Consider the following 27,244-nt stretch of genomic DNA (forward strand, 5'->3'; position numbering starts at 1 on the left):
CTATGCCAGGACAGGATTTGGACTCGATGATCTTCATGGGTCCCTTCCAACTCAGGACATTCTATGATTCTATGATTGGTTCTATATTTGGAGCCAGGCCAGACCAGCTATGGGGGGGGCACTTCCCCACCTGCCAGGATGTGACTACCTCAGGTGTCAGCTATCACCTGTTCATCACGTAGGCTTAAAAACATGACTCAGCCCCTCCTCCCTCTCTTCCCAGAACATCCAAGAAGAGTTTTTAAAGCCCTGAAAACTCAAAAGACTCTTCAGGGTTGCTTTATTTCATGTTTTTCTTTCATGTCCTAGCTTCTCAGATGAAGCTTGCCACCTTGAGTATTTTGCGTGCGGCAGAATAAGAAGGAGATCAAGCTCCTGGAGAGTGTCCAGAAGAAGCCACAAGTCGGTGAAGGTTCTAGACGGGAAGTCTTTGAGGAGCCGCTAAACCCACTTAGTCTGTTCAGCCTGGAAGAGGCCGAGTGGGGAACCTCACAGCTCCCTCCCAAGGTAGGAGGAGGAGGCGCTCAGCTCTTCCCTCCGGTGGCCAATGACAGGACCCAAGGGAACGGCAGGAAGGTGCAGCGGGGGAGGGTGAGGTGGGAGATTAGGAAATGGCTCTTCCCCCAGAGGGTGGCGGAGCACTGGAACAGCTCCCCAGGGGAGCAGTGGGGACACCAAGCCCGACGGCATTCCAGAAGCGTTCGGACAACGCCCTCAGCCGCACGAACGGCTCGAATGGCTGCGCACGCAGGCCACGAGCGGCCCCCGCTTAACGCTGCGGGACCCGGCCCCGCGCTCGGCGCTGCCCGCGGCCCCGCGGGGGGAGGGGAGGGAGGGGAGGCGGGCGGAGCGCTCCCAGCCCCTTCCGCCGCCCCGACCGGCTCCGCCGAGCGCCTCGCGCAGCACTCCGCCGCGGGGACCGCGGGCGCCGCTGGGGCTCGCAGCCTCCGCCCGGGGCTCCTCGCCAGCTCCGTCCCGGCCGGCCGATCTGCAGGGGGAGCCGCTTCGTGCGCGGCTGCGTGCGGCCGGCGGGGCGTGTCGGCTCGGTTCGGCGGGGCCGGGCTCGGCGGGGAGGCACCGGGGGGGGGCTGCGGCCGCGTCCATGGAGTAGCCGAGACGGCGGGGGGGGGACGCTCGGCCGCCGCCCGACTTGGCGAAAGAGAAGCGAGCCGGCTGCCGCCGCCGGTGAGTGCCCGCACGCCCCGGGGCTCCCCCCGCCCAGCCCAGCGCCTTTACCCCTCCCCGCCGGCGTCTCGCCCTCTCCCGGCGGGCAGTCGCGGGGAGTGCGGGCGCTGCCCCGCTCCGCCTCGCTAAGTTTGCGGGGGACGCGAGGCTCTGCCATTGTCCTCGCACCGCGGAGGCGTCCGCTGCCCCTCCGCGCCAAGTTATGTCGGGCGAGGTGCCGTAAGGGAGAAAAACGGGTTGATTTTTTTTTCCAAAAAAAGGCTTTTCGGGTGCTGTTGGCTGCTCCGCCGCAGCGCCTGCGAGCTCCTTCCCCCCGCGGACCCACCCGGGCTCAGCCCTTTGCAGCAGCAGCCGCTCCGTGCGTGCCGGGCTTCCTCTGCGAGCTCACGCCAAGTTACTACGTTGAGGGAGGTGCTATAAAGGAGGAAAACTGTTAGGTTTGTTTTTTTTTTTTTTTTCTAAAAATAGGCTTTTTGGGTGCTGTTGGCTCCGCTGCACCAGCCCCTGCGTGCCCTTGCCCAGCCCTGTTCCCCACCCAGGCTCAGCTCTTTGCTCCAGTGGCTGCTCCGCGTGTGCGAGGAACGAGGCCTGCAACTTGTTTTTCCTTATTTTAACGTTAATAACTTGTGAGCTGTGCTGGTGAGGGCCGTCTCGGACACCCTTTCGGCTTCCCAGCTGTCGGGGTGACCGTGTTCCGTGCCTGTGATATGAGGTATAATTTTGAGCTTTTCTGAATAAAGAAAATGTAGAAATAAGTTACTTGGGTTTTCTTTTCCTTATTAGATCTTCAGAGGTGGTGGTGGAGGGAAGGATGTTTTAAGATAACTGGCAGGATAGGATTTTCCTAGCACTTCTTGTTTTTTTTTTTTTTTTTCCCTGTTCCTCCATAAAGGGACATAAAGCTTGTAACCCAGAGCTCTGGATAAAATGGAAGGAAAACAACTTGTAGAGAATAGAAATCCAGGGTATATTTTATGTTTAAATGCTCAGTGGGATGATGATCTCTTTTCTGGCCATCAGTGAGTTTAGGCATCGGTACTCGTGTACCATTCTGACTTCCTGAACAACTGGAGCTGTTGGAATGGGTCCAGAGGAGGGCCATGAAGATGATCCAAGGGCTGGAGTACATCTCCTGCAAGGACAGACTGAGAGAGTTGGGGTTGTTCAACCTGGAGAAGAGAAGGCAACAGGTAGACCTTACAGCAGCCTTCCAGTACCTGAAGGGGGCATATAGGAGAGTTGGGAAGAGCTTTTTAGCAAGGGCTGTTGTGGCAGGACAAGCACTAATGGTTTTTAACTATGGGAGGGTAGGTTTAGATTGGATGCAAGGAAGATGCTTTTTACACTGAGGGTGGTGAAATGCTGGCACAGGTTGCCCAGGGAGGTAGTGGTTGCCCTGTCCCTGGAGACACTCGAGACACTCAAGGTCAAGTTGGATGGGGCTCTGAGCAACCTGATCAAGTTGAAGTTCCTACAAGGGGTTGGACTAAACTATATGTAAAGGTCCCTTCTAACCCAAAGCATTCTCTGGTTCACTTTAACTTAAAATAATTATGTGAAACTAAGTGGATGGTTATGATACTCCTGTCTGCTTGGCAGAGGAACAGTGTGGGGACAGAAGTGGTCAGGTGGGAATTCAATAGTGAAGTAGGAATGAACTGTGGGGAAACTACTTAGCAGCTGTTGTTTGATTGCTTGTTTGCTTTTAAACAAATCCAGGACACCTGTGTTGTTGGAATGGTGTTATTTATTCTCTGGTTAATGACAGTGGAAGAATCATACATTTTTGAATGTGATGTATGTCCTTTTAGCTCTGTTCTTGTGGCGTAGGAAGGGAGGAGTGTAGTGATACTGCCTGTCCTTAGAAAGTTTTCATGTTTACATTACAGTACCACTGAAACAGCAGGTTTTGGAAATAGCTTCTCAAAAGGTTGGGAATGCATTTATAATAGTGTGGGAAAAATAACTAACTTGCATGTTATGTGGTTGATATGTTGCTTTATTTTTGATCTCATGGATGGACAAGACCTTGCTAAATGTGAAGTCTAGAACTAAATCAAAATTGTTCAAAGTTGCTTTTCTCTCTGGTGTGTGGTTTTTATTTAGTGCGAGTTGATCCAGTCGGCTTCCTTGGTGTTGAAGCATTACTTCCAGTCCCCAGGCAAGAATACCAAATCAGAAGAAGCCTCGACTGAGTCTTATTCTTGTCTCTGGACATAAGCTTTGCTTGTCATTGTGTGTTGTAGAATAATTAATCTATGCTGTTGTCCTGTTTAAAGCCTCTTTACTCTCCTCCTTGCCTCCTTATGTTTGTGTGTGATGGATGGGACAGAAAAGAAAGAAAAGGATTATAATTTGTGCATGCTTTGTTAGTAGCAGTGTCTGTGCGAGAGCTTTTGTGTATGTGATGTACTGGACAGAGCTGAAATGGGGTATGTTCTGGGCTACCTTTTGCTGGACTTGGGTCTTGTAGTACTTCATGAAAGGATCATAAAAGGCCTTTGCTCTGAGCCCTGAAATACTACATAATTGGGGTACTTTGGTATTGAAGATGTAACTTTTTGATCAAATACAGAAAGAAAATTGTTGATGTGGTGTTAGGAGTTTGGTCCTGTCTGAGTGCGAATGTGTAGATAATCTGGATGAAGTTTGTTGTAGACTAACATCTAATGAGTAACCGAGGGATGTGCTTTTTGATCCCTTATAGATTGTTTTCTCTTGAGAGTGACCTCATTTTCTTAGAGGGTAGTTAAATTCTGTTTATAAAGCTTTGGTGTGTGATTACTAGTCAACTACTACCTGGAAATGAATGTTGGGGGGGGGAAGTGTGGTGGTCGTGTAGATTCTTCTACTGACGAACTCCTACAACTAATTCTCATAGTCTTCTACCCAGTTTCCTATTGTGTGTTAGCTGCGGCCCAGTTTGAGCACTGCGGGTAATAGCTAAAGGCTTGTTCTAGTGTCACTGTTGGATTAGAAATCTCATTGAGGGGTGTGTGGAGGGGGAAGTGAAGTTCACAGAGCTCTTACCAAAACTGCTCGTACAGATCCTCCCTTTGTGATTTTTCTGCTTTTACACAGACATGCAGGAAAATCTGCTTGGGTGGGGTATGTTGAAATGTGTGGATTTAAGACACCAGACAAAGGAGACACTGAAGCCTCATTCACATGCATATCAAGAATGGGGGCTTTTTCTGCCATGCAACTTCCTGGGTCAAAACTTCTTGTTTTTTGTGGAACAGACTTTTGTATTTTGGCATCTGTGATGAGTTTGCAAGGCTAACAGGCTGCAGTTCACGAAATCCATGAATGTATGATGGTTCTCATGTTGCTTTAAGCTCTTTTGCTGATGTAGAATCATTGAATGGTTTGGATTGGAATGGGCCTTACAGATCATGCAGTTCCAACCCCCCTGACATGGTCAGGAACGCCTCCCACTGGGTCAGGGGGCTCAAAGCCTCATCCAGCCTGGTCTTGAACACCTCTAGGGAGGGGGCAGCCACCACATCTCTGGGCAACCTGTGCCAGGGCCTTGCAACCCTCACAGTAAAAAAAAAAAATATTCCAAATATCTAATGCGAATCTCCCTGCTTTAAGCTTAAAACCATTACCCCCCCACACCCCATTCTGTCCCTGCCTTCCTTTATAGAGCCCTTTCCCATCTTTCCTATATGCCCCCTGTGAATGCTTGTAGAAGTACTAGAAGTACCTAAGATGAAGTAATTCAAACCCAAACCAACAGTTTTCATTACTTCATAGTAGATGTTGCTGGCTGTTGCTAAGGGGGAGTTAAGAAACGGTTGTTTTCCAGGTAGCTTCTTATTGTGTGTCCAAAGGATAGTCATGTGTCTTCCTTACTAGTATAACACAGTTCTAAAATCTGAGGCATTCCTGGAGCTGTAGTGTTGGGAATGTGTGTGTGAGAGCACTGATGCAGCCTTCCAGCCCCTAGCGCAGCTTGAGCAAGAGTCAGGATCCTTCTTGATCCTTTGGCTCATGCTCAGCCAAAAGCATCTGATAAGGGAAAGGTTAAGAACAGTGTCAGAGGTGATCAGAGTATAGCGTATCAAGGTTAGATATATGTGGGTTTCAAAGTTTCATAGTTTGACTCCCTCTCCAAAAGGTCAAGTTCTGATTTTAATCTAGCAATCACAAAAAAAGGGGTGGGGGTGAAACCTGATGCATCCCATGCTCAGAAGACTTCATTTTGGAAACAGCCCAGATTTAATTTCTTAAATATAGTTGAAAGTCTCTTATTGGATTTCTTTTTTTTTTTTCATTGTAAAAGAGTTTCACTTTATTCTGTTTTCAATATGGTCAGTGAGCTGAAAACTCATTGTTGGTTAAGCTGTGTTCTAGATGTGTCACAGGTGAGGACTACAATGAAGGATTTAACCTGCAGAAAATAGTGATACTCAGATACTGATAAGGGATTGTGAAGTTTGCAGCTGAAACTGACTTGAATGGCCAGACTTTTGCTAGTATTGTTTACCAACCTGACACAAATCTTGGAGCTGAAGCCCTTTGAGAGAGGAGTATCATTCTGCTTGATCATTCATACCTGAATTCTGTTATTACTTATGCATGAAACTTTTAACAAATGAAAAGAAAATATGCTGACCACAAGAATTGTATCCAAACTCGGGGCTCTTAGCAGGATTGAAAAGTAAGTTGATTTTCCTTTCTGTTTGAAAGTTTGCTTCAGTCCCTGTTTGGAGGAGGGGACCAGCACTTGTTTTGCTTCAGTGTTTCCATCTCCTTTTCTTTTAGGGAGCAAAGCAACAGTATTTGATCCTTTTCCTTGTAGTAAAGCTCATATGTGGTATGCTTAACTGAATGAGTTTCTATTGTTATCCAGAGTGCCTGCTTACATGTGTCTTCTGAAAGCTGTTCCTGTGTCCTTGTCTTTAGAAGGCTGTGCAGAAGCTGAAAATCATAGGGCTGTCTTCATCCTTAATCTGAACCTGGATGTGAAAAGCAAGGACGTAACGAACACAAGGCTTTGCTTCCTCTTGATCTCTGCAGTAAACACTATTGAATGTAGTCCTGGTGCTGTAGAGGAGCTGTTCTGTTTTATGCTCCCAGTTCTGAGAACAGGCTTTTATAGTAATGGATAAAGTTCTGCTGCGTAGAAACCTCTGCTGAAGCCCCTGATGTAGTCGTGGCTTTTCCTGTGTCACTAATAGACTCGGCGCTTGCTGAGCTTGTATGTGTGTTACAAGCTTTTGGTTTTTTTACAGGTTCTTTGATTTTTGGCTTTTCCATTCTGTTTCAGTCAGGTTGCTCATGTGCAAACCAGAATTTGTGCATGTGGGCACACAGCCCTTTCCAGGAATCTTTTTTTTTTCCTGTATTAAAGGGTTTTGTTTCCTGCTCAAAGACTAAATAATTGATACTTGAGTGTCTCTGGAAAGGTGTTTTCTCTAAATAATTGATGGCCTTCGAGCTAACAAGGCAGTTTCCAGTTGCTGTGGTTGCAGCTACAGGAAGCGGGATGAAGCACAGAATTCAGAGGGAGCCCAATGCTGTGAATTTTAATATTTCAAAAAGAGTGTGATTTGTTCTGCTTGGCGAGAGCTATCTGCTCCAGGGTATAAAATCAGTGCTGAAACTTGTACCCTGTCATCTAGAAACTCCTGGAATAGAAAACAAAGGCAATAGCCTCAAGTAACTTGCATGTGAAGGAAGACACATGAGATGCTGGACTTTGGTCTCTGTGGGACAGCAGGCTTCTCACAGCTGGGAGATGGAGCTAATTCTCCTGATGCACATTTCCCTCCCCTCAGCAATTTATTACTAACTGGTGCTCGGGGGAGTGTTTTATGCTGTGTGGAGTGTGAATGCGATGGTACTGCTCTCTATAATAAAGAGTACAGAACAGCAAAGCTTTCTGCTCTGCCCTGAATATTCGGTGATTTCATTTGTCCATGTGGCAAGCCTGTGGAGGGGGAGGGTTCATGTAGAAAGTTGTCTTACCTGAAACTAGTGGGTAGGCAGTTAGTGAGATGGTTCTCGGAAGACAACAAAGAGATGTTCTTTGCAAAGTGTACAGCATGCTGAGGGTGCAAAGGGTGTTTTGACGAAGCGGTTGTAGCTGTGGTCTGCTTATGCAAAGCAGACGGGAATTAAACTGAAAGACCTTGCCCAACTGGGACAAGCGAGAAGGGAGGGTTATGTTCAGTTCTAGCTTTATCTGAGCTGTGCTGCTCCTTTAACCAGTTGTGCTGTCAACCTGTCGAGATGGCAGTTTCCTGTGTTCTCACTTGTTTTTTTTTTCTCCTCTGGAGGTATTTGCTTTTTCCCTTTTATCAAGGCACAACAGATTAGGAAGTGTTTGTTTCTAACCTCTTCACCTTCTAATTCTGCTGGCATGTTTGCTGTTAGCTATTGCAGAGGCTGATGTCTGTATTGGATGGAGCTCTGGTGTCACTGCATGGCCCTTGCTGCCCTGATGTCTTGGTGACACTCTGTTCTTGGTGAACTCCAGAGAGGTGAAAAAAACCATTTTTCTTCCTTCCCCTGGAGCTGATGCAGTCCTCCTGCCAGATGATTGAGGCTTTCTTACGACCTGCGTGAGCACTGGCTCTTGGGAGAAGTGCTAGAGCTGTTCAGACATGGGTTTGGTGGCCTGGAAGAGCTTTGGTCTGGTTTTATTAGTTTCCCATGTATTGTGGTAGAGTGTGAAGGGGCTCTGTGAACCTTCCTGCTACATCTCTTGAAGCATTAGCTTCTTTCTTTGTCTTTGGGCTGAGGCTGCTGGTCCACTGAAGAGCTAGGTGTGGTTAGGATTGTGAGGTGTTTGGTGAAAGGCTACTTCATGTCTCTGTGTTAAAGGTTTACCTGCTAGCTGTTTTTTTGAAGTCACACAAATGCTTTTCTTTACTCATCATACCAACTGACTTACTGGTAATGACACAGTTGTTGAACTGCCAGTGGCCAGGAAGAGCTATTTTCGCTTGTGATCTGTAAGCTGATGATCATCCTGCTTGGCATGTAAAATAAGATTCTCTTGTGTGTGTTGTGAAGGTAGTTGGTGTGTGAGGCAGAGGGCAGCAAAAGAAAGGAAGCTCTGAAGGCATCATTACTCAAACCCAATGGACTTTAACACCCCATACCCCCAGTAAGCAGTGCTGGGAGAGTGCCTGTGGTACAGGTGTCTGACCATGCTAGGAAATGGATGCATGTATATTGATGGACAATAGATGTCAATGCCAGAATTCTTTTTTAACTGAGAGATAAACTTGATCTGGTTTAAGTTGTTAAAATGTGTCTTCTTTACTATACATAATATGCATTTACAGAATGTAAAAATATAAATATAGGAACATCTGGTGTAAAACCTAAGAAATATGATGTGACTATGGACAGACAGTGTTATACCCAGGAAAAAAGAATGTTTTAAAGAAAAAAAATGAAAAAAAAAATCAAAACTCAAAACAAAGCGTATACTCATCATTTTTTTAATGTATATTACTGCTTTTCTTCTGTGAAAAAAGGAAAATTAATGGATATCCTTTTTGCCTAGAATCACAGAATAACCAGGTTGGAAGAGACCCACCGGATCATCGAGTCCAACCGTTCCCATCAAACACTAAACCATATCCCTCAGCACCTCATCCACCCGTGCCTTAAACACCTTCAGGGAAGGTGACTCAACCACCTCCCTGGGCGGCCTGTTCCAGTGCCCAATGACCCTTTCTGTAAAGAATTTTTTCCTAACGTCTAGCCTAAACCTCCCCTGGCGGAGCTTGAGGCCATTCCCTCTTGTCCTGTCCCCTGTCACTTGGGAGAAGAGGCCAGCACCCTCCTCTCTACAATCTCCTTTCAGGTAGTTGTAGAGAGCAATGAGGTCTCCCCTCAGCCTCCTCTTCTCCAGGCTAAACAACCCCAGCTCTCTCAGCCATTCCTCATAAGGCCTGTTCTCCAGCCCTTTCACCAGCTTTGTTGCTCTTCTCTGGACTCTCTCCAGAGCCTCAACATCCTTCTTGTGGTGAGGGGCCCAGAACTGAACACAGTATTCGAGGAGCGGTCTCACCAGGGCCGAGTACAGAGGGAGGATAACCTCCCTGGACCTGCTGGTCACGCCGTTTCTGATCCAAGCCAAGATGCCATTGGCCTTCTTGGCCACCTGGGCACACTGCTGGCTCATATTCAGTCGGTTGTCAACCAACACCCCCAGGTCCCTCTCCTCCAGGCAGCTTTCTAGACAGACTTCTCCTAGTCTGTAGCACTGCATAGGGTTGTTGTGCCCCCAGTGCAGGGCCTGGCATTTGGCCTTGTTAAACCTCATGCCATTGGACTCTGCCCAGCGGTCCAGCCTGTTCAGATCCCTTTGCAGAGCCTCCCTACCCTCCAGCAGATCCACACTTCCACCCAGCTTAGTGTCGTCCGCAAACTTGCTCAGGGTGCACTTGATGCCTTCATCCAGATCATTGATGAAGACATTGAACAGGGCTGGACCCAGCACTGAGCCCTGGGGAACCCCACTTGTCACTGGCCTCCAGCTGGATTTCACACCATTTCCCACCACTCTCTGGGCCCGGCCAGCCAACCAGTTTTCCACCCAGGAGAGTGTGTGCTTGTCCAGGCCAGAGGCTGACAGTTTCTGAACCAGAATGCTGTGAGAAACTGTGTCAAAGGCTTTGCTGAGGTCCAGGAAGATACATCCACAGCCTTTCCCTCATCCAGCAGCCGAGTCACTTTGTCATAGAAAGCGATCAGGTTAGTCTGGCAAGACCTGCCTTTTGTGAACCCAATGAAATGTAACTGGAAATTTGAACAAGTGATATTCCAGGAAATGGAGGAAAGCCACAGTATGCCCAAAAGCTTAGGGTATTATCTGAATAAAGTTCATTTGTCAGCAAGGAAAGCTGGTGGCTTCCTGTTTTTTCTCTAACTTGTAACAGCAAATGGAGGCCCCATTTTTGGTCCATGTGAAGGTATGGGAGGGAGCAGACTACATGTATGGAATAGGTCTTGTTACTGTTGCATCACTAAGTAGAATTAAAATTATTCCCCAGACCGAAAGTTCTGGCTCCTCAAATAAAATACTTGCTTTGTAAGGGTTTCCAAACCTTCTGTTGGAAGGGAAAAAAAAAAAAGTCAAATTACATGTTTGCTTTAATTTAAGACCTTGAGTTTTGCCTTGCTGCTGTTGACATTGTAAGAAGTGGGCTAGTATCTGCTCTCATGAGATCGTAGAAAGCAGCTGAGGTGTCTTATCAGTTAAGATTATTTTGGGTATTTGTTCTAACAGGCTTTGCTCCCCAGAGTGAATAAACTTGTGGTCTGAATGACTTGTGTGTTTCACAATACCTGAACTTTCTGGGAAGTAAAAGGGAAACACAGTCTGTTGTTGGTTGCGTATACTAAATAAGTTATGAAGAGGTAAGCTCCTGTTCAGATGAAACTGGTCAATAGCTTCTAAGGGCATGGGACAATTTGCCAAACTTGCCTAAGATGTTAGAGCCATCCATTGAACTGTAGTGACAGTGTTAGTGCTGGTTTTGCTTATCCTGCTGTAATCTCTATGAGTTTTAACTTGCATGAGCATAGGTTATCCATTAGTGCTTCTGAGGATAAGGAGAGCAAAAGCCTTATGTCCTGTACGCCTGCTGTTGCCTGCAATTCTTAAATATTCAGGAACCTAATAACTTAAAGATCCTTCTCTCTATTACTGTCTTTTACTCTTCTGCTCATGTTGGGAAAGTCATTGCCTTTTAGACTCAGTTTATTTGGGACATTTCTTTTTATTTCTGCTTCCTGTGCTATCTGTTGCTTCAAGTCAGAATATGGAACATACGCTTTATTGGCAGATGGCAATGTCGAGCAGATTTCCCTTGAAGTAGCTAAGAGATTCCTGACTTTTATTTGGTACTACCGTATGTAGGAGTGGAAAGTCTCTATCTGTCCACTCATTACTTCAGTGAACCTGAGGGCAGTGGAACAGAAGTAGCAAAAATCTAGTAAAATTCAGTGGATAGCTCAGTAGAGTTGTACCTCTGCTTGATATCAATAACTAAAAATATTTGCTGTTTGAATTTACATGGTCAGTTCTTGCATTTGACAGTGCCAGTGCTGTTCATCCTGGCTAGTTTGCATAAATGAAAATATGAAGGGTTTGGAGCTGCTTTTGTGTTGTGGGTTATTTTTAGCATTACTGTAGCTTTTGTAGCTAGGTGGGAGTAAAGACTTGAACTTGTGAAAGCAAGGCCGGCTGACTGTATCTCTTAGTAGCTTCTGTGTGCAGTGTAAGAACTTTTATGCCAAAGTATCGGTGGTGTCAGTCAAGTGGGCAGTTCAGAGGAGGTTAAAAGATTATGCATCTTGGTGCCCACGTAAATGATTTTTCAGAGTTTAAGGTGTCTGCATTCTGACTGATGGTCTAAGTTCAGAGTACCCTTACATGGTATTTCAGATGCGAGTTGTCTTCATAGAAGTAGTGGCTTGACCAGAAACACATTCCTAACTTCAGTGCGAGTTGTTTACAGGGTTTGAGTGGAGCTCTTCTGAATTGCTGCTTCCTTATTTTGGATTTGGGAGTGCTGGTGTATAGTTTTTCTAAGATGCAATTTGTGCTGTAGTAAATAAAGCTTAGTCACTGAAACCTGAAATAGATCCCCTGTGTAGGGATCTATCTCCTCTCTGGGAGATGGTTTTGTAGATTTTGTGTTGGAGCTTGAAATAGTATTAAAATGCTTTAAGGACCATAGTACACAACAAATTTAAAGCCCAGGTAGAATGGTATCTTAAGAAACCTGTCTGACTTTGATCATATTTTCCATTGTGTTCAGGGATCTCTTATCTACTGTTTTTCTGGTAAAACAAGGATAACATGTCAGCAATATGTCTTGCATCATCAGTCTTCCAAGTTAAAAGATACCCTTTTGTTGAATAATCCTCAGGTTTCTTCTAAGAATGAGTGACTGTTTCTCTCCTCCTCTGGATTGCAGCAGATGTGAATACACTATATTTAATATTCCCCAGGAGAAGCTTGTTTTCTCTTTGTGAGGCCCCAGTTGGAGCTCCAAATGTGAAAATAAAGATGACACATGCAGGGAGTTCCTGAATCATCTGTAGGGCTACCATCTCTATTTCCAGGAACAGATTAGCCTGTAAGAGCTCCAAATCCCATCAGATTTTCTTGCTTTTTGTATTGCAGCAATTCAGTACAATGTGTAGATTCGATGCCCAGCACCCAGAGGTTTTAAGACTCCATTGGTGGTCAGCTTCTCTCTGGGATGTGGAAAGAGCAGCCAGTAGGTGCTTCTTAGGAACTTATGAAAATGGAGTAACTAAGAATCTCTGAACTATCCCTGATCAGGGATACGTCTGTCTTTCAACCTCACAGAAACTCCTCTATTGATTGAGTACCTGCACAGAATATGGCACCATGACTTGAATGAACCATAGAATGGTTTGGGTTGGAAGGGATCTTAAAGCCCATCCAGTTCCAACCCCCCTGCCATGGGCAGGGACACCTCCTGCTGTACCAGGCTGCTCAAAGCATGGTCCAACCTGGCCCTGAACACTTCCATGGATGGGGGGCATCCACAACTTCCCTGGGCAATCTGTGCCACTGCCTCACCACTGTGAAAAATTAATTCCTAGTGTCTAATCCAAATCTTCCCCCTTCCTGTTTAAAGCCGTTCCCCCCAGACTTGTCACTACATGCCCTTGGAAAAAGTCCCTCCCCAGCTTTCTTGTAGGCTACCCTTCAGGTACTGGAAGGAGGATGAACTGATGCTACCTGATATAGATTTGGTGTTGATGAAATACAGTAGTCCTATTAAAAAAGCGCCAAAGTACATCTCTTGATGTATTTTAAAAATTATTCTTGCTTGTCAGTCCATTCTTCTTTTGACCTTGATTTGCTTCACCAGCTTTGTAAAGACTTGGTGTCCTTGAGTTGATGAACAATAAGGGGAGCAGCCAACAGCTTGCAAAATGAATTCATTTCTTTTGTCTCTTGCCTCCATTCTACCCTTGTTCCTTGAAGCGTGGGGTTGCCTGTGGTGTGGGCGTAGGCTGGTGTTGCATTTCCATGAGCTCTCCTAGAAGAGTGCTTCTGGCCTCCTGTCCTTGTTCTCTTGCCATCTCCTGACTGCACCCACACTGGCATTTGTGTGAGCTCTGGGGAAGTAAATTGGAAAGCTTAAAACCTGCTTTCTTGGCATGGTACAAGATCACAGAATTGATCTGGAGATTTGCAGAATGATTTGCTTTATGATTATTTGCTCCATAGAGTAGGGTGATGAATGGTTGTGGATTTTAGGAGGGGGCAGGGAAGGGGATCAGGACTATCTATGGTGCCAGTACTGGCTGAACTTCAGTGATTTAGGTCTGCCTTGTAAAGATAACACCTCCTGAGGGTCAAAAGAATTTGTGGACCTAGATCTGAAGATGTGTGTTAGTGTTCCAGTTCTTGTGTCGTTTTCATAGAATCACCAGGCTGGAAGAGACCCACCGGATCATCGAGTCCAACCATTCCTATCAAACACTAAACCATGCCCTTCAGCACCTCGTCTACCTGTGCCTTAAACACCCCCAGGGAAGGTGAATCAACCACCTCCCTGGGCGGCCTGTTCAGGTGCCCAATGACCCTTTCTGTCAAAAATTTTTTCCTAATGTCCAGCCTAAACCTTCTTGCATACCCAAATTAGATTAATGCATCACTGGTTCTGTATTATGACAGTTAAAATTTACAGGCTATGAATATTGCCACTGTGGCATTTGGAAGGTAAGAGTGGGTGTAGAAATGCTTTGGAAATGGCAGTACCCTCTTGATGAACAACTACTTTGTTTTTTTCACCTCATGAAAGCTGTAAACACCAAGACAAAATTATATATTCTACCAAAGCAGCAGTGCTCTGTTCCAGTTTTAGAAATTCCTGTTGCTGTGAGTGGGTGGTCACGGTCAGCTGGACATAATGCGACTTGCCATGTCTGAAATGCAGCAGAGAGAGTTACTAGTCTGTGCTGCCCACATGCTGCTTTAATCTTTCAAGTGTTTTTTAGTGTTGCCTAACCAGAGTTCTGTAGCCTGTGACATAAATGAAATGCTGATTCCTGGACTGGTAACAAATGCATCCTGTGTTGGGAAACATGACTACTTTTAGTGTAAACATGGGGAAGGTGGCTGTGTGGCTGTGAGGGGGTTGTTTGGTCTGTTTACAAGTGGGGTTAGAGACAGAAGTCACATACACCTACATTTGAGGTTTATGTCAGGATATCTCTCCCACACAGGCAGTGATTATACTGTGCCATGTGGTGGTTGGTCTGTGAGGAAGAACCCAGAGACTCCTGATGAGGATATGTGGAGAGAGTCAAATCTGCCCTTTAATACAGGCAGGTGTTTCAGAAGGTAATGTCTGTCTGGGGAGTCTTGTGCTGTGTTAGGGCAGCTTCTAACAACAAGGAACCAGTACTGGTGGTCTGAGCCCCCTGTCATATCAGAGCATTAAAAAAAAAAAAAGCAGCATAGAAAGAAGTGGTTTGCTTTTTCATTCTGTGAAAATACAGTGATTAGTATTTACCGGGGTTTCTTGCCGGCTGTATGGGGAAGTGGGGAGAAAGGTCTTAGGAGCTGGTGGTCAGAACAGTGAGGTAGGTGGGGAATGGTGCTTATCAGTAAGGGTACCTTTGATGCTCTTATTCTGGTGAATAGTTGGAAGTCCCAGTGCCAAGGAAGGCAACAAAACAAAAAGTAAGGCTTCAGACTGTATTTTAGGTCCTGAAATGATATGCTTGCCTTTATTCCTAATGTCATATTTTAAGCCTGTTTATCTAGTATAACTCTGTGTTTATGGAAGTTAATGATGTGCTAGCTAAATGCCACCTGCTCCTTCCTCTTTTCTAGTGCTAGCAGCAGCAAAACCAATGCTTCTTAGTAGTAGTTATGTGCCTTTTACAGTTGCCACTCCTGTTTTTCGCCAGGATTCACAGGGAGGGAGGCAAAGTGGTGATGGAGGCTTTGGTGTGCCTGCATCCAAAGAATGTGCTGGCAGCCCAAGTGCATTGCTGTAATACAGGCTTACACTGATGTAAGTGGAGTCTTGGTGGGGTACTGCTGTTGTCTCCTAGTGTCCCCTCTTTTCACTCTCTTCTCTAGACCCCTCAGACTTGCTGACTTGGACAAATGTGTGACAATTGATTGTTGAAATATAAATTGCCATTTGGAGCTGGAAATCAAAATGAACAAATCAGGGAAACCAAGTGTTTGTGCCTTTCTTGTATTCTCTCAGCTGCAGGCTTAGAAAATCATGTCAGGATAGTGGTGTTTGAACAAGTTTTCTTCATTACATTTCATAATAGCAAGATTCTAGTGAAGCTGGATGGGTTAAAAGGTCAGTAACTAAAGCTGAATCAGGACACGAGGAAGCAAAAGTGTTTGCATCTTAGGAATGTATATTGCAAAACTCGGCTTATGTATGTGACTGAGTCACGTTTAGGAAAGTCCTTTCCAGTCACTGTACTGCCATAAAGTATGATTTTCTTTGTAATTTAACAAAGGAGTTTTTTTGCTATAAATGAACTGTGAGCTTAGAACCTAATTAAAAGGTGAGGTTTTTGAAGGAAAAAAACCACACTTGTTTTCAGTGTTAAAACTGTATGGACAGCAGCATCTGAACTGTGGAAATACCAAGCTCAGATGTTAATTGTGAATGTTCACACTTCTGAGCTTGACAAATGTTGTGGGTATTGTTTCTGCAAGAATGCACTGTTTATCCTTTAACCGTTTTCCAGACTCTGCCGTTCCTCTGAAGCCAGCTAAGTAGTTAATTCTGTGATTTCAGTCCCTTTACTGGGCCTACTGAGGAAAACATGTTGTAGTTTTCAGTCTTACTTCATCTCATATGAAATCAAGAGGATGCTGTGTCTGTCCAGGTGTGCTACGCTGTAGTCATCTGTGGATAATGGGTCTTAAGCAACCGGCATAAGTAGAGTATGTATGAAGGCTACTTAAGTGATGTCTGGCTTTATTATATACAAATTAATCTATTTCATGGCAAGTGGATTAGTATGAAATGCGTAATACCTACCAGCTTTCAGTAGGATCTGAAAGTTCCTCCTATGCACATGCAGGCCATCTACACTTCAACAAAACTGGAAGTTATTCACTGTCCACAAGCTATAGAATCATAGAATAGTTTGGGTTGGAAGGGACCTTAAAGCTCATCCAGTTCCAACGCCCCTGCCATGGGGAGAGACACCTCTCACTGGATCAGGCTGCTCAAGGCTCCATCCAACCAGCCTTGAACACGTCCAGGGGTGGTGCATCCACAGCTTTTCTGGGCAACCTGTGCCAGTGCCTCACCACCTTCATCGTGAAGAATTTCTTCCCAATGTCTAATCTAAACCTTCCCTCTTCCAATTTAAAGCCTTTCTCCTTTGTCCTATTTTGCAATCTTAATTCAGTATGCCAAGTAACATGATTTTCCAGTTGTTTTTCCATAACTACTTAAATCTATGGAGTATTCTGCCAAAATGTACCCTCCTTAGATTTTCTATATGGTCTGTGCATTTCTGAATATTATTTCCATTTGGTTGGGCAACAAAGAAACTTCTTGGCTGGGTTTGAAGGAGGTTGAGGGATGTGACTGGACGAAGCAGACTGTCTGCTTCTAGGTAGAAGAAAAGCGTGGTGTGGTGAGACCTCTGGAAGGAAAAATCAGTCTATTTGGTGTCTCTGTCCATAGTCTTTCAGGCTGGAGATGTCTGTTGCGAGTCCTTGATCTGTGTTGTGTGGTTTTAGCCTCAAGGGGAAAATAAAGCAAGATTTGAAATATTTGTCAGATTTTTAAAAATAAGCTTCTCTAAGACACTGAGGGTAACACTCCATAGTTGTCCTAGAAAATAATTGGTATTTAACATAAAAGCTAAGGCAAGCTATTTATTGTATTAAATAAGAGTCTCAAATCTGTTACGTATTTTTCTGTTCCATCTTTCAGTAGAATAAGGGTGTTTTTTTTTTTATTCCCAGGTGCAGATTGCCGTCCAAAAAAAAAAAAAAATCAGTTTCCCTTCTCATAGCCTCATAGCTGTGGATGTGGTGGAAATCTTCAGATCTTTCTGCCATTGTGCTTGATTTCAAACGATGGGTAGGCTCGTGCTGCCTGTGAATGTCCAAGTCAGTATAGTCCTTCAGGTCTTTTTCTTAGTTATCAGGTGTTTGAAAATGGTCTGTGCTTGCTTCCCTGCTGCAAGCCTTTCACAGGCATCTTATCAGAAGAAAACATTTATCTCGAGTGGAGGGGTGAAATGTAGAACTGCTGCTTATCTGTTGTAGGCAGCCCTTGTGCAGTTCTCCAGAATGCGAGTGCTGTGTGAGTGCTTTGTCTTCCTTGATCCTGCTCTCGGTTTAACAGCTTCTCCTTTGTTTTTCTTTCCTTTGTGTGGCGTTTTTCCAAAGGTGGTTTAGTTACGATACTCTGAAAAACTGTAGCTCTCTGAAACACTTGAGCAACAGTTGCAGTTAAAACTTATCTCTAGTGTATGTAAGGAAGCAAGAAAATAGAACTATGCAGGGTGGATCAGCAGTTTGATGGTGGGGCTTTTGTTCTTAAGAATAAAACCTCTTATGAGGTGCTGATTTCGTGAAGAAACACTAAAGCATGGAAGAAGAGTGCAACTGCAGCTGATCTACTTTATTTAGCAGTCTGTAGACATTGAGGTTTTCCAGGTAACCACTTTTAACATCTTGCTAGCTGGGTTGTTGGATGTACAGTCCAAATGGTATGTGTTTAGACTTTTACATAAGTCTAAGCAGCCATCTATGTAAGTAATATGGTTTTCAAGGAGTGAAAAAACAGAGGAATGTCAACTTGCTGATGCAGATCTTCCTTGACTATCTGTATGACTAGTTTCCTTTTTGGTTGTCTCTCCCTGTTGCCACATAAGAGTGCTTAAAGAAGATAGAATTCTTAAGCAACAAAGACAGAGTTTAGGGTCATCGGAACTTTTGATCTGACTTTGAACGTACCTATGAATAGCATCTCTTTCTCAACAGATAAAGACTGATCTGGAGAAAGTACTGTATTCTTAAAATCTTTCACAACCTGATTCTTCTCATCCTTTGTTTTTTGCAGACGCTGTGCTATAGAAGATGCACTACTACCGATATTCTAACGTAGAAGTCAGCTGTTGGTACAAATACCTGCTCTTCAGCTACAACATTGTCTTCTGGGTGAGTATGAAAATGTAGAGACTGCAATACGCATACCTCAGTTTTATGTATTTCCTGTATATTTCTTCAAGAGCACAGGCTGAAATACTTGCCTGGGAGCTGGAAGGCGATGTGTGGTTTGGCCTGGATGTTTTGGAATTGAAGAAGCCTGTCGCATGTGAGAAAGTTATTATTATTGAAAATGATGATAAGGATTTGTTGAAATCTATTCCTTCCTTGCTCCTTCCTTCTATCTCACCTTTTGAGTAAAGATAGAGGGGTGAAGCAGATTAAACTGGCTTTCTTCTTTTTCTAATGGACAAAGAAAAGACCTGCTTAAAGGATTTGTCAAAAGAAAATAGTACAGTCTCTGCTGTTGCTGATAAGGCCTCTGTCTTTTGAATGATGCAGGTCGTTTAATGTTGGTTGTTTGGGCAAAGGTTAAGGCTACCTTTAAGTGCATTTTAGGATGTTAAGTTGCTTTTATAAGTGAAGTCTATTCTGATATCTCACAGAACCATTTAGGTTGGAGAAGACCTTTAAGATGGAGTCCACCATTAAACCTCCTTTCAGGTCTTCTTTATCTCTGTGTATGGAGGCTGTAGTTGTAAATACCCGATGCAGAAGAGAAGAAAGGAACTTCTCCAGAGATGCGTCAACAGCTGGAATTACAACATAGTCAGAATCTTAAATGTCATGCTCTGTGGACAGGAAAATGGGTACTGTCTTGTAATACTAGAGACTAGCCTTCCTGTATTCCTTGTTTAGAGTCATGATTGTGAAAAGGGTACAAAACCATGTATATGGTTTTAGATGTGTGTCATAATCAAAGTCACTGAAGCACTTAACTACTTTGGAAGAGAAGGCAATTCAAAGATTAGTGCAGAGCTATGTTAGAAATAGCTCATGTGTCTGTAAGGGGAAGGTGAAGGTAAGGATGCAGTTCAAATGAAATTGATGACTTTTCAGAACTTGCAGGTCAAATGATGGGAGTTGGCACCTGAAGTCATGGAAACTGCAGTCATGCAGAGGCGTGGTTACTCATGGAGGAGTGCAGACAGTGTCGTGCCTGGTGGTAGCATCTTGGATGAATATTTTGATTCAGAGTTGAAATATGTCTTAGTATGGATAGTCCCTTCTAAAGTTGTTTAGGTTATTTTCAAATGTGAAAGGATCAGATAGTAAGAATGAAAGTGTGGTATGTGGTTTGAGTAATTTTCTAAATTAAGAGTGAAAATTGATTCTTCTGATGCTGACTTGTCTGAGATCAGTAGATGTGCTAGAGAAGACTATTAATTCTGTTTACTGTGATTCCTTAAACTATATCAGTTTTTTCCTCCTGAAAATTTTAGGTAGTTATTACTCAACTCTATATTTAACTTGACTAAAAAAAGGTTTAGTGTCTGAACATAAATTGCAGGCTGCAGAATCTTGTTTTTACTTGTTAATAGGGACTTGATATTTTGCTTGATTAACCCACATGAACTTCTGGTAGGTTGGTGTTTCTGCACATTTAGGCTGCTTTGGCAGTATTTAAGGTAGAAAACAAGCTTTTTTTGAAAGCTGGATGTACGATGGACTAAGCACTGTATTAACTGAGAATCATAGAGGAGTTGAGGTTTAATGGAACTTCAGGAGGTCATCTGGCCCAATTTTCTGTTGAAAGCTGGGGCCATAGGGCAGGAAACTGTAATCACTACTCAAAGAGAATTGCTGGGAGTCTTGTGAGCTTCTTACTCAATTTTCTGCTGTCTTCAGCCTAATAAGAACGTAGGAAAGCTGGGTAATACTGAGTCTGCAGTGTCTGGCTATTGCTCTTTAAAACCACAGAGATCTTTGCTTACTGTGACGACATCCTGTTTACTAGTGCAATGTTTTACTGTCATGCTGCAGCATTAAACCACAGGGCAATTGGTCCTTGTGTGCATAACAGGGCAGAAACGATGAAGAGGCCTGTGTAGAAACTTTTTTCCAGTAAGGAATGTTGCCATAGTGCAAATTTTCTTAAGGGGTAATTTTTTTTTTTGTTGCCCTTAGCAGTTGAGGATTCCTGTCACGGCCAATGTGTCAAAAGTGTGTGCTCAAAGGTTACCAGCTTGTAGTTATTGTTCTTATTCTATATAGTACAGCTCCTCTGTACCTATAGTGGAGTGTGGTACAGGAATATCCTTAGGCTGCTGTCATGTTCAAAGGAATCGCTTTGTAACTGAGTGGATGCTCTTCCGCAGATAGTGTGGGGAACATGTGAGATCATGACAGAGTCTCTTGTTCTTGAATGTGTTAGTACTGTTCTAGACCTCTGTATTTTCTAGTGAATGTGCCACAAAGTGGGTCTGTTACTGTTTTTGAAGTGTAAACAACCTTTGAAAATTTGCAATTTTTTTGTTTTACTGGGAGGACTCTCAAGAATTTGCCTCTGCTTTTTCACTGGAATTAATTTTATCTCTTATTTTCTTTTTTTTTATTCCCTGGAGAGTCATTACATTACACTTCTTCAAATTTCTTTTTTTACTATATTCTCTTGAAATTTATGATGAAGATCTAAGGTGTTATATTTTCTTTAAGGAGTCAATTCCAAAGAAGAGATGCAGCTCTTATGTTTCAGTTGATCTGTTGGCTGGAGGAATTGGTTTGCTGAATAGGTACTGGTAGTCTTGGTAGCTTGCTCAATGGTCTGAGGCTTCTGCTGAGAAGTTAATGTCAGGCTGACCTAGTAAACGATGCCTAACTACAATTGTTATCAAAGTTCGGCACCTTTAGTTGTAGAACAAGATGTGTAAATGTTGTGGGAGGGTAGCCGCTCCTATAGGCGATGCATGAATCACTTAGCTGACACAGTGATTCAGAAGCCTGAGACATCCTGCTGGCTGGGATGACTGGTCCGACAGTCTCTTTACTTGGACAAATCAATTGTGTGTAGAACCAAGTACAGTTTTCTTATATGCCTTAAAAGAACTGAAAGACTACAAAATCAGAAGGGAAATGTAAACATGACTCAGAGCAGTATTTAAGGGAGGGAACGTTAGTCTTGATTCACTGTTCTTGGCCTGCAGGACTGGTGCTTGTGAAGGCTTGTTTTGTGCATGTTTGTCAGTGAGGGGGCTGCTGTATAATGGGTATGAGGGATGGTATTTAATTAAGTGTCAAGGCAGCCTTTTGCCCACTTAAGCTGCTATTGGTTGTATGATGGTAGCTCACCTGTGTTTCAACTCATTAGACAGTTTATTCACAAACTGTGTAATTTGCATGTAAATTAGTTCTTGTCACACTTACTGCAGATGCTGTTGACTTCCCTGTTGTAGCTCCAGAGATAATATTAGTGACTGTATAAGCTTTAAAGTGGAAGTATATGGTGACTTAGTAGTTTACAGAAAATTTAAGCTTTTAGGTGGGCAGTTACTTTGCTTCGCTTTGTGTCATGTTTTAAATAGGGTTTATATAGATTGGGATGGAAGAAGATATTGAGCTCGGGACAAATATGACTTAATAATGGCAAGCTGATGGTTTAATCAACCTTTAGAAGTCTGTTAATCTTCGTTCTTTGGAAGGGTGGTTGGGGTTTTTAGGTTTTTTTTTCAGATAGACAACTTGGCAGAAGAATATTGAGTTCTGCTGGCTTCAAGTTAGTTGTGTGTGACTGGCTTGCAAAATCACTTCTGTTCTTTGTGCTTGGCTTTCCCTTGTAAGAAGGGAAATGGAAGTCATAAGAATACTCTCTCTTCCTAGGCACAATTTTAATGTGGGATTACTTTATTTTCATCTTGCTTTTAGAGCGTGCTAATAAGATTTAACTTCTCCAGGTACACTTATAATGAGTAGTGGTGAGGCAGTATTGCGACCATTAAGGCAGCCCTGCAGGGAGTGCTCAGAAGTTTAAGTGAAATTACCTTATTGCAGCAAGGCTGGACCTCCTTGTGAGTTTTAAAGCCTCCTCCCTCCCCCCACCGCCCCCATCAGGCAAATAGCTTCATTTCTTGTACTAAAATTAAACTGCAGTAGTACAAGGTGAGTAGCTTGGGTTTGGCACCTTTGTGTTCTGAGACATTTTGCAATTAAGGGAGTCCTCTTGTGGAAGCCTCAGAGGAGGGAGAAGGCAAAGGGTGGACAGTGCAGGGGTGCCCTGTCTTGTGGTGCACCACTGCTCAGTGTCCTCCAGCCTGCACTTGGGAGGGCCCAGGGAATAAAAGGAGCTGCCTCAATCTCTGGTGCTTGCTGCTTTGTCTCCAGCTGGAGGATTTTTTGGGGGTAGGACAAGAATTGAACTGGAGTCAGGACAGGGCTATTTCAGTGAAGGTTTTTATATGTGTGCTCTGCCAAAGCCTTTTAGATTGCGTGTGAGCTCACTGTCTCTCAGGTGAATTGAGAGGGGAGGGTAAAATAGCTTTTCACTGCTGTCAGCTTGATTTATCTTCTAATGCTCTGTAGCTTTGTGTGGCTTTTAAGGGTTTTGGAGGAGAACATGAAACTTTTCACTCATGTTATGGAAAATGGTGGTTTTGCCCTGAACACGATGATGAATGGCAAAAATTCTCTTAAGCTCTAGAAAAGAATTCTGAGCCTTGTATCTGAAAAGTAAGAGAGGACTCATGCTAGCCTAAAATTTTCTTGGGTTTTGCAGTGTATGTTGTTTTTCAGGAACATCGAAAACCACAGGGCTGCATCAGGAAGAGGAAAGAATCTACCACCAGGTGGTTTCCTGACCCTGAGAGGAAAAGTCTGGGAAGAGTCAAGGGCAGGAAGGAAGGAAGGACTGCTGGCTGCTGATTGCTCAAGTGTGGGTGGAGCTACAGTGTAAAATAGGACTGTCTGGGGTGGTGGAAGTGTTCTCTTTTAGGAGTAACAGTTTTGGCTTACAAGAACCAAGTGCAATAGGAATGAGTTCCTGTGCTTTCGAATCAGACCTTGAGGGAGGCTGAGCAAAAATAGTTTGTGTGCAATGGTTGTCTTGCAAGAATTATGTTTAGCTGCAACCTAGATTTGAGAAACAAATTAGATGCGTATTCTTAGTGGGGTGACTCTAGTAGAGTAGTTGAAGGACTCCAAAGTGTGGTTGGGAATGGATAACAGTTAAGCTAAGTGGTCTAGTGCACAGTGTCTGTGAGTTGGCTTCAGCGTTGTGTATCTCTTGAGCAGAGTTTGACTCAACGCAATATGTTAAGAATGTGGATTTTCAGTTCTAATGCAGGAAATGACCAAATGCTGGTTACTTGTTCTGGTTTCCTGTACAAAGGGGTGTAGTTGAGCTGCTTTTTGTATGCTTCCATCTGACCTTTGATGCATTGTATGGCTTAGTTGATTCTACAGCATGGGAGGGAATTGAGTACTCCAGTTTGTTCTTGCTCACACATCATCCAGGTTCCTGTGAAAAGAGAATTTCAAAATATCTCTCTTTTGAAATAAATAGCAGGCTTGCTCACTCTCACCCGGGGAACAGTTTCGGTTGGCATTGCTGCTTGTCAGCTGCTTGTTCTCCTATCAGGCAGTGAGCTGATGAAGGTTAAAACTCTTCAGTTCAGGCTGGATCAGTTCCTGATCAGCCTCGCAGCTTCAATGCTTCTGTGCAGGAGTAGCAAAGAGAGAGTGTTTTCCTGGTGCTGGTACTCTGTAGAACTCTGTATTGGCTATCTCAGTCATTACAGAATTATAGAATGGTTTGTGTTGGAAGGGACGTTAAATATCACCCAGTTCCAACCTCACTGCTATTGACAGGGACACCTCCCACTGGACCAGGCTGCTCAGACCTTACTTCTGATGTTGTTTTATCACCATGCTGTGTTTTACAATAGTTTTTGTTGAGGTACTTAAATACCATCTGCAAGATACTTTGAAAGCAAAGCAATCTCATTTGGTTAAATAACTACCATTTTATTTCTTTGCAAACCAGTTGTCTTCATAATTGTGCCTGTAAATGTAGTGCCTGATGGCTTTTTCTTCTGCAAGTATGTTGTACTTTACTCTTTCTTGCTAAAGAAATCTAATAAATATGGTTTGGCTGCTTGAGGTGAGAATTATGAATCACTTGTGTCTTAGGTGAATTATGTTTTAGATTTATGCATGTTATTTTTGTGAGACTAAGTTTATTTTTCTAGTGATCAGCTCTGTTTTCCTTTTAGGAGTTTGCATAGGTGCTTATGGAGATAACTGAAAATAGTGTAGCTTTGTGAAACTGAATGCTGTAAAAACATGAGAGCAATGTTGTGTTCAGAGCTGAGAATGAAACATGCTAGTGAAAAATGGACCTAATCAGTAGTCTATTATGATCTAATTAAAATGGCCATTACAATGAAAGGCAGCCAGTCTGAAGTGGGCACTCCCTTTGCATTTTCAAAGGCACAGTATTAGTGTTAAACTCATATTAGTTTCTGTACAGTTTGGAGGAAGATGTCTTACCAATTTTTTCCTCATTTCTTTAGAAGAATTTCCCAAAGATCCAGCTGTGTCTGTAATCTACAGTGATGACTGCAAATTATAACTGTCTTCACCTGTCTCACAGCATTCCTGGAGCATTTGGAAAGAGAAAGGGGGAAGGAATCATCAATTACATTCACTGTAACTTAATGACATACAAGTTTGATTATTGATTTTTTTTCTTGATTTAGTGGCTTCATCTGAAAATCACTGGGTTAAGATTCCTGAGTAATCCAGGACACCATCTGTTTATATCCATAAGGGTTTTAATAGTATTTTTAAGGTTGTCTTTTGGTCCAAATAATTTTAAATGTACTTAGATTGCTCAGAGTCACAGATGAACAGTCATTGTGTTGTTGCTTAATAAAGAACACAGGGATATTTAGCTTATTTAGCACTGCTTTGCCCATTTGCAACTCTTTCCATATATTACTAGTGGATTTGGTTGTTTAATCTGTGGGTTTAAGACCTAGAGTAAGGAACATGTCATGCCTAGACTGAACATTATGCGAGTAATTTTTGCAGCCCTTTTTGTTTTCCTTTACCTGACTCCCCCCAGCAGAATAAACCCAGAAAAACTTAATTTGCCCTGTGTGCAGTTTAGAGTCAGCAGGCAGTGAACCCAGCAGTACTTAAAATCTACACCTATGGGTTTTTTTGTGTGACTGTGAGGGTACTATTTCTGCTTCTTGCCTGTATGGTGGAAAATTGCCTGTAATGCCTGAGTTGATGGAAGGCGCTGCATTGCCCAGAGGGAAAGGTCCCTCTTTGAAAGCATGTTTTCAATTTTGGGGATTCACTTGTTGATGTCTGTAAGGCGTGGGGGGGAGCAATCTCAGTCCTACACAGAATCACTTAGCTTGGAAAAGACCTTTATGATTGAGTCCAGCCGTAAACCTAACGCTGCCAAGTCCACCACTAAACCATGTCCCTAAGCATCACATGCACATTTCTTAAATATCTCGAGATTAGAGATGGTGACTTCACCACTTCCCTGGGCAGCCTCTGCCAGTCCTTGACAGTCCTTTCCATGAAGTAGTATTTCCTAATATCCTGTCTAAACCTCCCCTGGTGCATCTTGAGGCCATTACCTCTTGTCTGATTGCTCGTTACAAGAGACCAACACTGGCCTCACCACAGCTTGCTTTCAGATAGTTGCAAACTGTGGTAAGGTCTCCCCTCAGCCTCTTCCAGACTAAACCACCCCAGTTCCCTCAGCTACTCCTTGTTATCCCGTATGCTTTAGACCCTTCACCAGCTTTGTTGCCTTTCTCTGGACATGCTCCAACACCTTGTTGTGTTTTATGTTTACATGGGCATAGCAGGATAGAATGCCATTTTAAGTGAGGAGGGGGAGCTGCCCTCAGCTTGTAGGAATGGTTGGACTCCATGATCCTGGGGATCTCTTCCAACCTTGTGATTCTGTGAGTTTGAGTATTTTAGTGAGAGTATTGAATTGGATAATAAAGACAAATATTGTGAGGATGGAGAAGGGGGATGAAAAGACGAACAATGATTTCTTACTTCTTTTAAATGACTATAATGCAGAAATATTTATTATACAAACGTATGAATTGTTGTAGGGCTTGTACATTGTTAACTAGATTTATTGTTTATTGGAAGTAAGTTAGATGGACTGTTTCTTCTGCTTAATTCAAAAGGGTTTAAACAAGGAAAAGATTCAGAAGACAAGCTGTATATAATTAGCAAAGAGACTAATGAGCCTTGACACTGAAGTTATGAAGAGTCAAGCATGGCTGATCTCAGAGGGAAATACTATGAGATAACTAGAGATAAACCTCAAAATGCGTTAAATATTCTGAAATCTTCATTAGTGAGCAGGCAAAAAGTTTAGAGCAAGTCATTGCAACAAGGACAACTCCCATTTGTACATTGCTGTGTGGAGTTAATAATTTAGTGCTGTGTGCTTCTTGAGTTGTGAATAATCAAATTGAAATGTATTTTGTAAACTGCTTCTAAAAAGTAAGAATGGTGTGGAATAAAAGCACTCTGAATCCTTTTTGCAAGAAGATTGGCTCATGGGGGGGAATGTTGCATTCCTATTGTCTGGATTTACAGACAATATTTGTTTTTCATGAGCAGTGGTGCTGCTGGAAAAGTGTTTGAGAATGTGTTCATTAGTAGATCTAACTCATTTTTTGTTTTCTGTTTCAGCTAGCGGGGGTGGCCTTCCTTGCGGCTGGTCTGTGGGCATGGAGTGAAAAGGTAAGGGTAGAAATGACTGGTCTTGCTTTGTCTGGTGGCTGCCCTCTCCTGTCCCCTACCCCAGCAGAACTACTTTCTTCCAGAAGCGGCAGGGGTTGAATGTAGCAGCTGAGGTGCCTCTTCATCTGATCTGAACCCAGTTTAGTTGGAGTTCCATTCTTGACCCTGATCAGGTGTTCAGCTGTGGCCTGTGATGATTAGACTGTTTTTGTGAACTTGAAGGAGCAGGGTGCTTGGGAGTATTTCTTTTTTTTTGAGGAG

At 43.5% G+C, this 27,244-nt stretch overlaps 1 protein-coding gene across 1 annotated transcript in view; it reads left to right on the forward strand.

Moving 5' to 3' along the window:
* The first annotated feature begins 1,085 nt into the window (after positions 1–1,085).
* TSPAN14 (tetraspanin 14) overlaps positions 1,086–27,244 on the forward strand; it is a 44,038-nt gene continuing 17,879 nt past the window's right edge. The window contains exons 1-3 of the mRNA XM_069863185.1: positions 1,086–1,185; positions 18,273–18,370; positions 26,933–26,983. Coding sequence (XP_069719286.1) covers positions 18,290–18,370; positions 26,933–26,983 — 132 coding nt within the window. The 5' untranslated portion in view covers positions 1,086–1,185; positions 18,273–18,289. The remainder of the gene's footprint in view (positions 1,186–18,272; positions 18,371–26,932; positions 26,984–27,244) is intronic.

Source organism: Phaenicophaeus curvirostris, chromosome 9 (genome assembly GCF_032191515.1).
Source record: "Phaenicophaeus curvirostris isolate KB17595 chromosome 9, BPBGC_Pcur_1.0, whole genome shotgun sequence".
Classification (NCBI taxonomy): Eukaryota; Metazoa; Chordata; class Aves; order Cuculiformes; family Cuculidae; genus Phaenicophaeus; species Phaenicophaeus curvirostris.